Raw genomic sequence first — 17,099 nt, 5'->3', positions numbered from 1 at the left:
AAATTCCAAACATAGGCCCTCAGTTTGCTTAAATTGTCCAGACTGACCAAGAAAACAGATGAGTGGATGATATATGATATATGATGATATATTATGCAATATGCCAGTACAGATCTGAGAGGAACACGGCTATGTTAGCTTTGTGCTACGTTTGTCAAGTTGGCTAAAGTTAGCCAAAGAGGCAACCGTGTTAAAAAGAATGCCAACAGTTCTCTTTGAAATGCTCATTCATTTTTATGTGAATTGTTCCAGATTTTGGAAACATGCCTCATTTGCTGTCTGGGCAAATACTTGTGTGAAAACATTGGTACCCTTATTATTTCTGTCAATATAAGGCTAAAGCCTGCAGTTGGTTAGCTTAGCTTAGCTTAGCATAACGACTAGAAGCAAACTGACACTTCCATGTTTGAACAAATTCAACAAAGTAGAATATATTGTAGAAGAATAATATATTTGTGAGCTTTAAAGTTGCAGGTAGACTTTGGCTTTCCTCACGCTTCTTTGTTCTTTATTAAATGCAAATGCAACCAGCTCTTTCCCGTCTAACGCTTATCACCTTTTTTTTTTGGGACTTGGTACCTGCTACAAATTTAGAATAAAAACTTAAACAACCAAATACTCCTGATTTCAGCCCAATGTTTTTTTGGGGGGGTTTGTTTCTTACAAATGTAATTCCTTACAATTTCCTCGGAAACTTTGGACTCTCCTCTATACCTGAGCTGGGTATGTAAATGTTAGCTTCACCTTGACGTTGCTTCGGCTAACTCGTATGCTATTGTGCCTCAAAGTGCCTAACATCATTGCTTTAAATGTATTCATAGAATCGTCGTTATTTTTTTATGAGGACAGCGTCAGTTGTGGTGCCAAACTGCTACTCCGCTACGAGATGTGTTTCTATATGCAAACTTTATTTTTTTCGAAATGGAAAAAAAAGGCATGTGGTAGACTGCAGGAGAGTATACAGTAACAATGGCTTAATATTCAGTAGAGGCTTTTGGTTCAGTTCATGAATGTGGAAACAGCTGACATCTGTTACAAAACTAAAGAAAAGGAGTTCGGAAAACTTTAACAGGCATGGTCACAAATGCAGCAACATGATTTCCTCACAGAATTGGGGGGGGGGGGGTCGTTGAATCTCCATCAATAGGAATGTTGAATGGTGAGGGGGGAGGGGCTTGAGCCTAAGGGGGCGTGGCTACAGGGGGAGCAGAAGGCCCAGGCCCCAGCGCCGTTATACCGTTCATAAATAAAATCTGTGAAAAAGAATGTGTTGAAACTATTTTCATAAAGCATCTGGAAGGTGTTATGTGTACATTATTTCCGTTACAGTTAGCCGGTGGGGCGGATGCTGTTATTTCTAAATAGAATTCAAGAAGACCGCAACATCGACTCCGCCATTATGAAAAAAATCTCCCAATCACACACCAAGGTATAGATGATAATCAGAAGCATGCGGCAGAATGAAGACGTCAAATAATTACGAACGAATGCAAGGTGACTAATCATAAGTAATCTGGATGTGGCGCATCAGCGGACTCCCCGGCGGGAGCAGGAAGGAGCTGGAGTTGAAGCAACATGATTTCCCCCAGGCAGACATGCCATTTAAGTGTGCTCCATTGTTGTGGGTGAGATCCATTAGCCCCTCACTCTTGTTTGCCGCAGCATCAAAGCAAATTCTCACATATGGATTATGAGCAAAATGTGTTTTTTCTTTTTCTCTCTCTATAATTTCAGCAAATCTTAAAGTGAGCAATTTGGATCTGTGCACGCGCGCACACGCACACACACACGTGTGCGGCTTATGTATATTAATGGGTGTGCGTCTGTGTGTGCATGAATACGTGTGTGTCTGTGTGGGTTTGTGTGAGCAAACAGCTTAATGGAAAGCAAGCGGATTTCATAATGGACAAGGCCGACGATAGTGTGGCACGACACAGTGTTGTTTCTGATGTGGATTACTGAGGTCGCACAAAAATCAACTCAGAGGATCATTCTTTTTTTCCCTTTTTTTTTGAAATCAGACACTCAGACACTTCTTTGGCCTCACAGTCAATCGATAAGCAGGTGGCAGAGGAATTCACGTTGCGGTTCTCCGGTTAACACCGTGGACAAATGATCCTAAAACTCCCTTAAATCAAATGCGACAGTTAAGCTACACGAGGATGATGGTTTCGAAGCGGTTTGCAGTCATCCCTGCATTAGCGCTGACCGCATCCCATGACGTTTCAATGGCCACCCCGACCCCACCCCCCCGACCCCACCCCACCCCAAATTGCAGTTTTAAGTCGTCCATAGAGCCTCCAGCCAAAGCTCCATTTAAATGCCACGAGAAATTATCCCCTCGAGATTGTTTTATTTATTTATTTATTTTACATAAACCGGAGCGGATTGTTTCTTTGTGAGATTCAGTTCCACGAGTGAGGGGGTTTTCCGAGTTCAGTTCGACACCACTAATGTTTCCAGCTCACATGTAGGATTGTCAAACCCAAACAGTATTGATTGCATTTGTTCAGGTTTTTTTTATTAGTTTTTTTTAAATGAATCTAATTCCTTAACTTTCTTTTATTAGGGAAATGTACATTTTTCTTTATGTCAGTGCCACTGTAGGCTGAGGAGCGGAGCCTGGTTAACCATACCTCCCTACACTATCTGGACAACTTAGGTGTTAGCTCCTGAAATCAGCCCTTTTTTTAATAATAATATAATAATAGAGTAAGAGGACTCTTCTCCAGATATGATCTTGAAATGTTTATGTGGAGCAGGTTAGACTAGTTTAGGTCAGACTCTATTAAAGTTATTTGGCAACTACAACTTTGTTCAAAATGCAGCCACCAGACTTCTTTGGTAAAGTTTTGTGGATTTCCAAATACTGTTGTTGCTGTTTGTATTTCTCACACACTCTGTCCGTAGGAACCTTGCTGCCCCCGTAACTCGGGTGCTGTTTGTCAGGTCAACACAAAAACATGTCGACAGTGTACCGAGGTGTCAGTGTGACATGTGACACGAGGCCCTGTCCGGATGTGACCACGCTCAAATCTCAACCTAAAACCTACCTGTTCAATGTAAACAGATACATTAACTATACATAATTACAAATATATAATTCAAATGAATTAATGAAAGCCCTGCCCTTTTCTTATAGTGGACATTGTGAACGGTCATATCGCGGTTCAAGTCGGAGCAGAGAGGCGAACATGAAGCTTGTGACGTGAACATCGCTGAAGTTTCTGCTCCAGATGATATTTCCATCACATTCTCTGCATAGTCTTCAGTTGTTGGAGGTTTGACGGGCGCTTTTCCAATGACATCATCTTGTTGCGCCCTCGTCTGAGATGGTTTAATTCAATCCAATTTACTTTTGCCAGACATCTTGAAATACAACCAGATTTGCCAGTGTGAAGAACACCCTGCAACCCGAAGCAGCTCTGACACGTCAAAGTATCGGTGGAAAAAGTTCTACCTGCTTTACACTATTCGGATATATATGCATATAAACCTACTGTATATAGGCTCGTGTGTCGCTTTTGATATCTCGCTCAAATATATGTAGATCTCCTGAGCTCTACCCGAGAGGTTCAGTGCGCCGCGACGTTCGCGAAAGATACCTGTCAGGCCCACATTTCAACATTTAGGAATCAGAGTGTGTAGAGTTATGCATTTGGGAGACGTCCTCAAAGACACTGGCTTTCAAAAGAGATCGGTTTCTCCGCAGCTTTGCGGCATTCCAATTGCGATTTAAAGTGGGTTTGCTCTTTCGGCCCCGTTTTCCTCTTCGGCTCGAGCTGATCTTTACACGAAGGTCTCATCCCGGACAGCTACGTTGTTTCCAGCGACGGCAAGCCGGCTCACGGTGGGCCCCCCACCCCCCGACTCGGCAGACAAGCGCGTCAGCCATTACCCGGGGTCCCTCCTTCAGACCTATTAGGTCTTGCAGGGACTTTCAAACACCAATTTGTTCTGCAAATAGCCCATTCAATTTGTGCCTGCCAAAGAGAGACGCCGCTCTCCCCTCCCGGCAGTAATTGAATCTTCAAAGGGGCATTTTCCTATATTTCTGTCAGGTATTCCGGTGATAAATAGGAAAAACGGTCATTTGAACAGAAAGAGACGATACATGTTTATCCATTTTCGGTTGCCGCGCTCATCATGCGCCTCGATGATTGCGAGGCTGGATATTGAATGGCAGCGCCGCAGCGTCTTTAATAAGAGGATTTTTTTCGGCGGGCGAGGCAAGTCACGCGCTGATCAGGCCTTTCCTCATGAAAGATAAATCCGTGGGCACTTGGCTAATGGGATCTTGAAGTAATTACGTAATTCAGACAAAAGAAGCCCACTGAAATGGTTCAATGGTGAAAACAATAAGGCCTCGAACAACATTGTGACGCACATTTGTCTCACACGAGCGCGTGAACTAACAGCTTTTCAATGAATTTACGGAGGCTTCTTTTTAAATCGTACATATTTTTATTAATTAAATACACCATACTTGAGCAAATGTCTCGGAAAAATATCACAAATAAATTTCTCTCTCATTCGGCATTTATATGTTGGTGATGATCTCTACATTACTGACTATGAGCAGATTTTCTTCAGTTTGCCATGGGTTCAGGGGTTGTGGTGGTGGTGGGGGGGGGGGGGGGTCTGGAGCAGAGGTTGAATGTACTGTAGCAACGCCTGGACAACGACATTTACATGCATACTGTACATACATGGTAGTTTTACAAATACACCTAAGAGAGTGTTCATGATTTGTTTTCCACAAAAAGCCACAGATTTTTTTTCTTTTAAACCCCATCTTTTTATACATTTACCACCAAAGAAAAAGAAAAACAGAGAAAAAACACATTCCCTTTTGACAACACTTAAAATATATAAAGTGAAAACACCATGTTGTTGGGAAATGAGGATAGAAAAAGGAAGAGAGGAAAAATGAAACCGGTTTCCCCCCCCAAAAAATGTCTTTAAACAAATATGCAGTTGAAAAGCCTGCATCTCTTTAACCTCATTAGTCTTTTTCTCCTTCTCCCTCACTTCAGTCACAACATCCTCTCGTGTGTTACTTGAATTTTCTCCTCTTCAAAGAGTCCCCCTCGGTTTCTGATCCGTCTCCGCCCTTCTTCTTTTTTTATTCCAAGGTCACGGGAGTCCTCGGCGTCCTGATTCAGGTGCGGTTAAGTGCAAGTATCCACCCGTATTTGGGGAAAAAAGCCAAGGTTGAAGGCTGAGCGTCGGGGTGTGGGGTTGCAGAAATAAAAGTCGGGTTACTGGTAAGGACGGGTAGAGGATTCCTTTTGGGGGCAAAGGGCCTGGGAGCGCAGCTGAAAGGCCGGCGGGGTGTTGCTGATCCACGCTTGTCTTGGGTGACGATGAGTAAGGGCTAGAATGAAGGCACACATCCTGCTTCCTGCACAGCTCCCGCTTAACACACCTGAATGATGAAGACACAAAGAAAAAGAGAATAAAGTAAAACAATTAAAACTTTGTGGGCTGTCCTTTAGGCCTTCGGTACAAAACGCCATCAATGTTTCACTGTGATGAATCAACTCTCCAGCTTTGAAAACCACCTGGAGTCCTATTTACTCTGCCTCAACTCAAAAGTGCATTCATGAAGCCATTCGCTATAAGTAGACGCACGCTCGAACACAGCGGCGCGAGGTGATCCTGTGAAAGAAAAAATGCAGGGGAGTAAAGACAATTATCTGTCTGGGTTCCACCAGCATCCAACTTTTTCATCTTTCTTGTGTTTTTTTCCTTTTGCTTCTCCCTTTTTTCCCCTCTTTTTTTCTCTTCTTCATGATTCTAAGGGGCAATTTACTTTTCCCTTCATCCCTCAAATCACTAGGAGGGCTCCGGTCTATTAGTAATTGCAAGCTCCTACTTGGGGGCTAATTAAAGTGACTGACGCTGGGAGGGTCTCACTCCCCTGGGTCAAAGCAGCTCTGTGTGAGAGAGGTAATTTGTCTGTTCTGAACAAAGAGATTAGGAAGAAGCTGGGAAGGAGGCTTAATAAGTGAGCGTCGAATATCCTACGCCGCGAAACGCATACGACGACAATTATGTCACGGCGAAATTGCACATAATCAACACAATGGTCACTGGATAAACCGGCACCTGCTTCAATATCCCCTTTAATGCTGCGCCGTCGAGGGCACGCGAGGGACTGTACATCGACTCGGAGAGCTGTTATCCTACTGGACGTCGGTGTGGCTGCAACGCCGAGCAACTTCTGCTTTCAGCGCCACGGTGCGTCAGCGGGCGGGCGAACTTCCCCTCGCTTCACTCACGGAGATAACAAAGGCGTCCCGAGACTGTTCCCACTGAGCAATGTGTCTCTGTTTATTTAATAATTCTCTCTCTGCTATAATTAAAGCACCAGGGCCAATATCCAGATTGCATTTTAGCATCAATAATTCAGCAGTTTTCACTACAATTGATGTTAGCGCATAAATAAACAATGAGGGCTCATATTTACTACGCCAGCCGCACTACAAGAGACATTGGGGAGGGCGGGGGTGGAGGGGGTGGCGAGTAAGGACTTAAACAGACATTTAAAATTAAGCTAGATAATGCAACAGCTTTCAATTTAAATGTGAGTAGCTCTAAGAGCTCTAAGAGCTGATTTGTAAAAGTGACAAGCCCTTAAAAGGCCTGTGACATGGAGGAAGGGAGGGTGGGGTGCGGCGGGGGTGGGGGCTTAATGGAGTTCTACCTCTCCTCTACTCACAAAACCACTCAAGGTGAAATGCATGCTCCCAACAACATAATTCCTCTTTCAGTCAGACTCTGACACACTCCGAACACCTCCCATATCTCTCGGCGCGCGCTGTGTGTGCAGACAAGGTATCAATAAAGGCCCCTTGTTGTGAGGCAAAAATGATTATATCTCCTGCGGGCAGAATGAAGCTATCCTGAAGAATGAAGTTATCCTTCGTATATGATTAGGCCTTCTGTTTTGCTTTCACTGGAGGCATCGAGATCGAATCAGGGAAAGCCATGGTGACAGCTTTCATGATATACTGGCTGCGGCGGCGGCTCGCCGTCTGTGCTCCACCTCAGGTCCTGGATACATATTTTTGGCCTTGGGAGTAATAACTTAGCCCAGGTGATCCCGGTCTTGTTGATGGAGTAGTCAATGCAGTTTTAAACACTCTGTATTAATGGCGACTCTTCATTTGTCAGCACAATTGGAAGTGTGGCTCGGGACGGCGGATACATTTTAAGATGAGTCAAAATATGTATCCGCTGTGAGTGTGAGGACACGCACACACACACAAAAAATCATTTTCACGTTTTGTGCTGACTGTTAATACAGATTTTCTGAGTGCGTGTCCTCCAACAAGAATGATGGAAAAATCCATTGGCTGTCTAAAAATAAAATTCATCTCTGCTCCGTAAGATTTAATATCTGCTGCGTGCCTCGCAGTGGAGTTGAATCAACGACATCGATATAAACACGGTGAAAAATGTTGGCTTGAATATTACAGATGTTTTTCTTTCGCTGCTAATGACTCCAGCTGACTGATGACAAGCTTTTACTGACTTGTTCTTCGCCGAGCTTTTGACCGACACGCAACAAAAGAACCGCGGAGCGCGTTTCACCGGTGCAGAGAGGACAAGGGGGCGGGGGGAGTGGGTCGTACCTTCTGGTCGGGCAGTAGTGGGTTCGTCTGCAGTGAACTCAAATGGCCGTTCATGAGTGCTGTGGGTCTGTCGTGTTCGCAGAACAGGCTGCCGTTGATGTAGTGGAACCGGTCCCCGGGGACGAGCCGGTTCCGGCAGGTGGAACATGTGAAACACTGCAGGAGAGGGGGAGAAGCGATGACAACCAGGCCTGATGTCCATGAGGCACGGCTCAATCCTATTATGTAACAACACCTCGGCGCATACGCACACGCTCATGACGGGATACGCACAGACATGTTCGCATTTCTGCACAGCTGTTGGTGCAGGCGCCCGGGTGCTTTAAGTTGTAAAATACACACAAAAAACTGTTCACTACAACGTGTGGCTTTTCCTGATCGAATGATGGTCTGTTCTATAAATGGTCAAGAAATATTACCCCCCCGCCAAATACTAAAGAAAAAAAGGGATGTCATAAGATTTTGATTCGTTGATCCAACAGTTCCGACCCATGTAATATTTACCGTGTTTCCACCATGGTTTTTTTCCCCCATTCATATGGTTGGTGTGTGCTCAGAGTGAACAAAAGTAGGTAATAAAAGTTCATCTGACTTTTTTTTTGGGATTCATTTTGATTTTGTGTTAAATTTAAGCCGGTGAAGTTTTCCCGAGCTGCTGCTGCACAAACTACGGGCGTCACCCCGCGATTTCACTTCCTGCGTGTGCGTCGTTTCAAATTAAAAGCACTCTGCAGAGTCACGTCTTTGTGACTCCATGACACTACAGCGGCGATAAGTTAAATGTATATGGCCGAAACACCAATGCGACCAAAAGGAGCAGCGTTTCTCACAGTAAAGAAGCTGAAGCAGGGTAATGCTCTGCATTTTTGCTCTAGATTAACCAGATAATGAGTTCCTGATTTAATAAATCAACTCATTGTTTCAGCCCTGCAATTATTTCCTCACCCATTTTAGCTGACATGTACAACAATTTAAAAGAAAAAGGAAAACCTTTTTGCTTTTATGATACGGTTATCGTTTAAACAATGTGAATGTGTGAGTCGCTAAATAATTATACATTTCAAAAAACAATAGCCCCTCTGAACACGGATAGATGGTTATTGTGCTACCTAGAAACATCTAGTAAATCTTTATTTTCCAAAACAACAAATGTTAAGACATGAGAACATTTTCAAGCAACTCTATTTATCCCTATTGGTGCCATTGTGTACGCCCACCCTAAAAACCCTATAAAGTTAAGAACTGTGTGTAAAGTCTTGTTAATCTTCAAAGCTTCATCAAAAGAAACTGGCGTTCACCTTGAGATGGTACACGTTGCCCTGCGCCCTCATCACCAGTTCACTGGCCGGGATGGACTGGCCACAGGCGCTGCAAGCTCCGCTGTTTCCAAATAATCTGAGAGAGGGATGGGAAGAAAAAGAGTGAGCGTTACTATGGCAGCACTTGTGTGCATCTGCATAGATTTAGCCCTGTGTAATGGACTGTGGCATCCCCCATTTTTTGTCTGCCGAGTGTGTGACTGAATGAAAACTATATTTAGAGCCAAGTTCACTATTAGCCAGCTCCGTTTCTAATGTGAAGGGGGGAAAACGGGAGAGAGGGGGAGAGAAATGGGAAATCATCACAGTATCAACAGGAAGATGAATCCTGCAGTGCTCTGCTCTCCGCGAGCATCCAGCACTGAAACTGCATATTACTTTTGGTGCACTTTTTCTTTTTTTGCAACCTAATAATAACCTGGAACATAAGCAATCAGGACCTAAGAGGATTTGATTGTACGTCCAGGTGGAGACATAGTGCTTTTGCCATTAGGACTCCTGCGAACGCTCCGTCAGTGCCGTGTTTCCATTAGAAACCAGCAGCTACCGGGGGTTGATATATAATGTGCATGGGTTAACCTTTTCAATCATGGTGTCAACACTTTAGATTTGCTTCTGCTCATCTCTTTCGTCCCTAACCTTCTCTCTCTCTGCCCCTCTCCCTCTTGATAATGAAATGCTTGCTGCGGCTTCCCTTCTATCTTCCTTCTGAGTCCACAATTTAGATTACTTCATCTCGGTGAGCAGCAAACTGAATGAAATTTCGATTTGAGCAGAAAGTAATTTACTGGGATCTGGACCCATTTGTCATCATATCTCACCGGGTGTTTGCTCTATCACTGCACTTTTCCTAAGCAATCAAATAAGACCACGGCATCTGACATGCTCCGCAGAGAAGGGGAGAGGGAGGGAGGGAGGGAGGGAGAGAGAAAGGGACGGGGAGGGGTGGTTAACACTGGTGTGTGCGTGCGTGTGTGTGCGTGTGCATCAGATAAAGTTGTTTGGCCAACAACAACAACAAAAAAATTTAACAAGAGAAAGAAAGAACAAGAGGAAAGTGTTTTGAGATATTTTAAAGGGGAATAAAGGTATCCGCCAGCCGAAAACCCGAGCAGTTGTTAGATGTGTTGACGAAACAAACAGAGGGACACAGAAAGGGCTCTCGGTAAGGCCGCCTCGGCAGAAGCAAATTTTTGTCTTGGCATCATTTGGGAGGGCTCCGTCAAAACTCAATTTCGGAAAACTAATTAACTGGAGACTGTCGTCGCGACGCTGCCAACTCTCCGCTTTCACTGGGACAAACATGGGAGTGGATCTGAACATATAGGCCCCGCTTCGAGACGCTACCCTTCTCCTGCGAGGACATCAAAGAGGCCTCGTTGGAGAAGTCTTTGCTTTTTGCTCAAATTGAAAACGCGCTCCTCGAGTTTTCACGTCGAATTCGGACTTTTTGCGAAGGGATGTGTCGAAAACAAAGACTTGCACAGTGTTTTCGCCGCTGCCATTCTTTTTTGGTTTCACTACAGTGCGGAAGTCACGCAAGGTTGATTATTTGGACCAGGGGATAGGCTCTTGATAGCGTTTGATTTAGGGAGCCAAAGCCCTTTAGGTGCTCAATTAAGCTGCTGTATCGGTTTGAACTTGGGCTCTAATGGCCTCTTCTGCCAGTGAACTACAGCGCAGAGGTGAAGCAGACACCCCAGGTCAGTATAATTAAGGCCAAGGGACTCTTTAATTGCAATGACACATCTGGTTTCTGCTTCCATTTTTCTTTTTTCTTCCCCCCCCTTAAAAAACAGTGGATTCTTTCCAGCTTTCTAGGGGCATGGATTTATCTTGATTTATCTGTTTTCTTCCTGTCGTGGATGTGACTTTGATACAACCAACACGTCTGATTTAAATTAAATAACACAACAAAAAACACATTTAGAACTGTCTGTCGTCTATGTAGGCGACGACTATTGGATTTCATTTCGGCACTGACTGCCAGGTGAAATATAGCGCGGCTGGCTGCTGGGCTGTCTGGTAAATGCAGACCTCGTTCACCGAGGCCTTTGAGTGGGGTAAAATTACCCCCACAACAATGATTTCTGCAACACAGTCCATTAAAAATGCCTCTCTACATCAGCAGCCAAAGCACCTTAAAAGCACTAGGCCATATTGATACTGAAGCGGAGCTTTGCATAATGGCAAGAGCTGCATTAGAGAGAGAGAGAGGTGGAGGGGCCAGGGACAGGGTGGGGAGGGGCCGGGGAGATTGCAAGGATGAGGGAGGGCGCGCGGGCGCGTGTGGATCTGCGATCGTGCATGTGGGGTTTTTTGGGGGGGGGGGATTGGGAGGTGTGGGTGTGGGTGCCCGGACGGAGGGCGGTGGTGTTTTGGCGGCAGTGGGGGGGATCAGCCAAATTACACTTGGTTAATTCAGAGTAACAGATCTGGCCCCAAGTGAATTTGAAGGCATGGAATTAATTCTGTTATGACAAATCAAGATAAACGTTTCCCCCCAAATTGCATGCGATTTAATTAATTTCTGGAGATCCCATTTTTTTCTTCTTCTTCCCGGCCCCTAATAGTTCACATTCTCTTGTGCTGTCATAGTGCTTGAGTGGGCAGACTTCAAAGTGATATTAAATAACCAACTATTAGATTTACCTCACACGTCCTATTGGAAAAGTGCCATTTAATTACCTAGGCTTATTCAATTAAGGGGGGGACAGCATTCTCCCTGAATCCAGGCAGCCACAAGTAAATTAATTCTCCCTCCACGAGCAGCCCACAGAAATAATATCAGCCCCGGCTTTAGAGCGACATGATCCCCGCAGCAAAGCGCAACTTTGGCTTCAAGTTGAAAGCGTTTCGGTGGCGGCGCTGCACGAAAAACAAAAGCTGGTGTTTGTCCTGCGATGTTTGCGACTCGCTCTGTCTTGATTGAGGGGAGATGGGTATCATCGCAGGCGAGGCATACACCCCAGTACAGCGCTGATGTGATGCGTTCTGCATCAAATGAGCGTTTTCATATCAGCTGTATGAATGGAAGTTTGGGGGCTATAGCTGAAAAAAAAATGTGTGTCATACGGGCAGTTTAGCGGGCTCTTACAAAATGAGTCTGCCCCTTTAAGATCAAGGGCGGAAAAAAAACCCCAGCAGCGAATGGCCTTCACAATAATCCCCCTTCTCTCTCTGTCTCTCTCCGTCTATCTCTCTCGCTCTCTCTCAAAAGCCAATTTGGTTAATTAAATGTTTTGTTTGCAGTGTGGCTCTCATTCATTTCGGACACGTCATTGGGAGCGGATACAAGCCAGGGACCAGATCTCATTAGATAAAACCCATCAGGACTAAAGGAAATGGAGGGGGACTATAATTAAAGCATTTAATTGTGTAGACTCACTGTCAGATGTTTTTTTTCCCCTCCCCCCCTCCTCCCGCTCCTATCTCTATAGAGATCTCATGCTTCCATAATATGCGTTTTAGCTCTTCCACCGAGGAGCATGCTCTCATCACGAGTGGAAAGGTGTATCCACGTCACCCCACCCCCTTCTAATTTTAATTATGTTACAGTCCCATTATGAATGAAGTACCTCATTGACTTCCTCATGAGGTGGGTGTGAGGAGAGCGCGCAGGCACACTCCACATTTTTGAATTACCCTTGTGCAGATTTAATCGCGGTGTTGCACCTCGACTGTACGTTCCCCATTTAAGGCTGTCGATGTAAAACAACAGTGAATCGTGGCCTACAACTCAGATACATGCATTTACACGTATTTTAACTTGTGAAGACAAAAACATAAAAGTCAACTTAACTGTTGGAAAATAATACTTTAAACAGTGAATGAATGGGTTTCAAAATCAATACAATCTATTCACCCCAAGGTGATTCAAGAACGTATGTGAACTTCCGGTACTGGGGCCTCGTCCTGTCGCCCCCAGCACCATCACAACAAGGGTGTCATCATCACGAGCCCCTGGTTGGGGCGTCTGGCATAGCCTACTGCAATATTTAAAAAGGCTTCTCTTTGGTAATTAAACGGTGCTTTCCTGTCATTTTAAAAAAGGGACAACCGGAAAAGAAAACGAACACCGTACGCATGCATGCATCGCAGGGCAAACACATCCCACACGACCAGTTTTCTGCCCTTCAGTTGACCACGAACAGCAAACAGGACAGACACGCCGAACAACTCTTTAAGTCTGTGCTCTGTCAACACGCCTGCGTGTTTGACCAGTTCCAGGGTTGATCAGGGAGACAGATGTTAGCCATGGCACCTTAATTAGGGCCAATGGCGTCGGTACAGTGCGAGACACGTGTGTTTTTCTTGCATGACCAGAAAAGAGCATCCTTAATTTAACTCTGTGTATAAAGTTTTATGGTTTCTGAGAAATTAAACTTTCTTAAAAATGCATGCAAGATGTGATATGACTCATCCAACAGCTACTACGTAATGACAATCAACGACAATGTCTTTAAAAAAGAATTCTGCTCTGCGCACGCCTCACCGCGGGCTTGGTCTCACCTGATGTAGTCGTTTCTGCAGAGGATCATGCCACTTTTTGTGTAGCACGACGTGCCGATCTCGCCCAGCTGGGCCTGGCAGCAGGAGCACTTGAGGCACCGGCTGTGCCAGTAGCTGTCCATGGTGTAGAGGAGGAAGCGGTCTGCGATTTTCCCCCCGCAGCCCGCGCACCGCTTCCAGGACAGGGAGCCCGTGCCCACCGGCGGAGGCTGGCTGCTGCCTCCGGGATTCACCATTGTCCCTGCGAACACAAAAACGGGAGAGACGGTTTGTGGACGCGTTCTCATCGGCCTGTTGCGTGTCACACCCAGAGGGCTGCGGTTCGTGCCGTAAGTATCGCTTAGCACACAGTGGGCACCTGAGATGGGTCAGAAGGTAACATGGGATATAAGATGTCGCTCCACAAGTGAACCTATCAATTAGCAAATTTTAAAATTTCAGCCATCGGAAACCTGGTCGCATCAGTGTCGTCCTTGAGCAGCCGCGAGCCTGCAAATCACACCGAAGCACAATAGCTGATCTCATTAAGGGAACAGTTCCGAGTCCTGTTTCTGCTTTTAGCGAACTTAATCTGCCCCTGATCTCCGTCTCATCCCCCCGTGCTGCTGCTGCTTCACTGGACCTCTCACGAAGAACTCTGTCTGTAAAATGATAATACCGGGGGCCAGAGGAACAATTACGCAGCGCCGCGGGCTTTTGTTGAGCTCGTCCTGAGAAATTCTGAACGGCACAATACAACACTAACTCTGCACTCTGTTGCACTTGGGAGGCGGTGGCTATCCCACAACGACAAAAGGAATATAGTCTGAAAGCAGGTATGGTTGGTAAGTGACGGTGTGCCACGTAGTCCCGGTGTTTACCAACACGTGATGCTCTCCTTTGGCCCGATGAATATGATCTGCCTCTAGACCAATATTTAAGATGACACGTACCGCAGCCCTGACGTGCCTCAGAGCTGCTGTAACAACGTTAAGTGTTCTCATCTAATGAAATGCCGGCATTTGTTTCACCTGCAAAAATGAACGGGGCTTCCTTCGAATGTAATCCCTCTCCCAATACGGTCAGGCAGACTACATGCCTGGATAAAGCCAAATCTCTGTTGAAAGGCAGGTAGGCTAATTAGAGGAGGGGAGTGGAGGAGGAGGAGAGGAGGGGGGCACACAGAAAAGCATTCAGTAAGCCCATTAGCGATGGCTCTTAGGGACAAACCTCAGTGCTGATTCAATCTAAAACCAGATGAATCAAAAAGAAAAAAAGGGCGACCTGAACATGACTCCCAGGATAAACAAGACGGACCGTCGTCAAGTTTCATCCAGAGAGGAGTTCCTGTTTTGTTTTTTTGGGGTTGTTTTTTTTTCTCCTGCTGAGGGATGCAGGGAGAGGAGGGGAAGGAAGGAGAGAGAGAGAGAGAGAGAGAGAGAGAGAGAGAGAGGAGAGGAGAGGAGAGGAGGGGAGGGGGACTGGCTTTTAACTTAAATGGGCTAACTCAAGTAATTACACGGGCAGGCAATTTGGGCGCAGAGAACCAAGCCATGGAAATAGGAGAGAGGGGGGGGAGAAGAAGAAAAAAACATTATCAGGCAGCCATGTGCTAGAAGAATGTCCTGTCCGCTGACTGCTGCTGCTTTTTAATGGAAAATAAACAGAAATGGAGCGTCACGTTTTGCGCGTAAATGCGCATTTACGCGCAAATCGCGTAAATGCGCATTTACGCGCAAAGAAGATGAAGAAGAAGAAGAAGAAGAAGAAGAAGACGAAGGTCTAAAGAATTACAAAGGCTATCAACTTATCACCGCCAACTGGACACCGGTAGAACCGGGTGACAACTGGTTATAGTTAGACCGGGGTAAACGACACAGTTTTAAAAAAGGAGTCGCCGCGCGGAGAAGCTGGAAAACCAAAACCAAAAAAAGGCACTCACCTCGCGTGTCTCCTTTCAGCGTAATGGCTGTAAAAGTTGACGGCTCGACCGCCGAGTGTGGGCTGAACAGGTAGGCTTGCAGGAGCAGTCAAACCCCCCCTCCAACCTTCTGCCCCTTCAAAAAAAAAAAGTGCAGGTATACAGCGGACCCGCACACACACGGTACCGCGCGCGCGGTCCCTTCCTTCGGCCTCCTGCTCCGCGCGACGGCCGAAGCTCGCGCCGAGATCTCGTGCTCGTACCGTTCGCGCTGGCAACCCGCGGAGCAAATGGAGTTGTCAGATAGTATTTCCACTGGAGGGGTTTCTTCTTCTTCTTCTTTTCTTTTTTTTGTTCACTGTTGCTGCTTCACTTGCTCTCTCTTTTTCTCGCCGGAACAAAAGAAGTCCATAGCAGGACGCGGACACGGCTCTTCGCGCGCCGCAATGTCCCCCGAGAAGTGCGTGTGTTTTCGGCGAAAGAGCGAAGGAGAAGGGGGGGGGGGGAAGAAAAGAAATCACGAGGCTGACAGGCAGGCTGCTGGCTGACCGACCGTCCTCTGCTCCGCTCCGCTCCGCTCTGCTCTCCGGGTCCCGTTAGCCGCCTGCTCTACATGTGTCGCTGACAGGAAAGGAAAAAGCCTCCGCTTTAAAAAAAAAACAAGCCTTTTAGCCGCGTGACGGAGGCGCCGCCGCGGCCAATCAGCGCGCGAGAGGAACAGCACGGCCAGCCAATCGGAGCCGCGGCTGAGGTTGACTCCGGACGGACACGCAAGAGAGGGATGGAGAACGGAGGGCGATCGGCGGAGGTGGACCCGCAGAGGTGAGAAACACACGGGGACGAGATTGTTAAGGGGGGGGGGGAGAACAGCCACAGTCTGAGAGGCTGCACAAAGTACAGAGTAAGGTGCTTATGATAAACCTTTCTGTCTGTCCCGTCCAACGAGTTGCAATGATGATTGCAATTTATTATTTTCTATAACCATTTGCACTCTTCATAAAAAAAAATAGTTATCGGCTTCGATAGTTGATTATTATCGTGGTAGAAAAGGTCCCCCCCCCCCCTTATCTGTATAGCACTGAACGGTGCATGGCAACATCCAGTGTGTGCCGCATTCAAATCACGTCTCGAGTTTAATTAGTTGACATTCAATAACTACTCGGGTTTTTACCGACGATGACTCCAACCTCCGGGAAAACAGCGAGGCGCCCTAATAGCTGCGTAGTGGCGCCATCGTCTGTCACTGGAAGTAATCGCAGCGTGGCCCGCGCTGTCGTTTCCAACCCCATTAGGCCTCAGGTCATTGGTTTCAACACCTATTAAGGCTAATCTGCAAGACCTCGATTTGGCTGAGATCATTTAATTAATCCAGCCGTACAGTTTTAGTCCCCTCCCCCCTCCCACCTCCACCATCATGTGAGACATCAAAGACAAAATGCAAGCTGGAAGCAACTGAAACCCACTGACATGTTTTTCCGACAAGGATGCTGAAAGAGAAGGTAATTCCTCTTCTTTTTCGGTTTAGGCTTCACCAGAAGAGAAGCTGTTGCAAGTGTCGAAGCTTGTACCGCGCAAAAAAAAAAAAACAACGGATGAAGAAAAGTTGCTTGAGATTCACCGGGTCGAGCGGTTTTTACATGACAAAACAGCTCTATTATGAGACGCCGCCGGCTTCATTAGGAAGACATCAGATGCGTAAAGATGATCTTTTTTTTCTTGACTTTAATT

The 17,099-nt window shown here is 46.1% G+C and overlaps 1 protein-coding gene across 1 annotated transcript; it reads right to left on the bottom strand.

The window, feature by feature from the left end:
• Positions 1-4,450: 4,450 nt before the first annotated feature.
• On the bottom strand, positions 4,451-15,969 carry lmo4b (LIM domain only 4b). Its single transcript, XM_035647767.2, has 5 exons — positions 15,393-15,969; positions 13,472-13,712; positions 8,939-9,035; positions 7,641-7,796; positions 4,451-5,428 (listed from the first exon to the last, which is right to left on the bottom strand). Exons 2-5 carry the CDS (start codon positions 13,705-13,707, stop codon positions 5,420-5,422), a joined length of 498 nt encoding a protein of 165 aa, XP_035503660.1. The 5' UTR covers positions 13,708-13,712; positions 15,393-15,969; the 3' UTR covers positions 4,451-5,419.
• Between the last annotated feature and the right edge of the window lie 1,130 nt (positions 15,970-17,099).

Source organism: Scophthalmus maximus, chromosome 13 (genome assembly GCF_022379125.1).
Source record: "Scophthalmus maximus strain ysfricsl-2021 chromosome 13, ASM2237912v1, whole genome shotgun sequence".
Classification (NCBI taxonomy): domain Eukaryota; kingdom Metazoa; phylum Chordata; class Actinopteri; order Pleuronectiformes; family Scophthalmidae; genus Scophthalmus; species Scophthalmus maximus.
The sequence above is the reverse complement of the archived record's forward strand: the minus strand, read 5'-3'. Positions and strand labels throughout refer to the sequence as shown.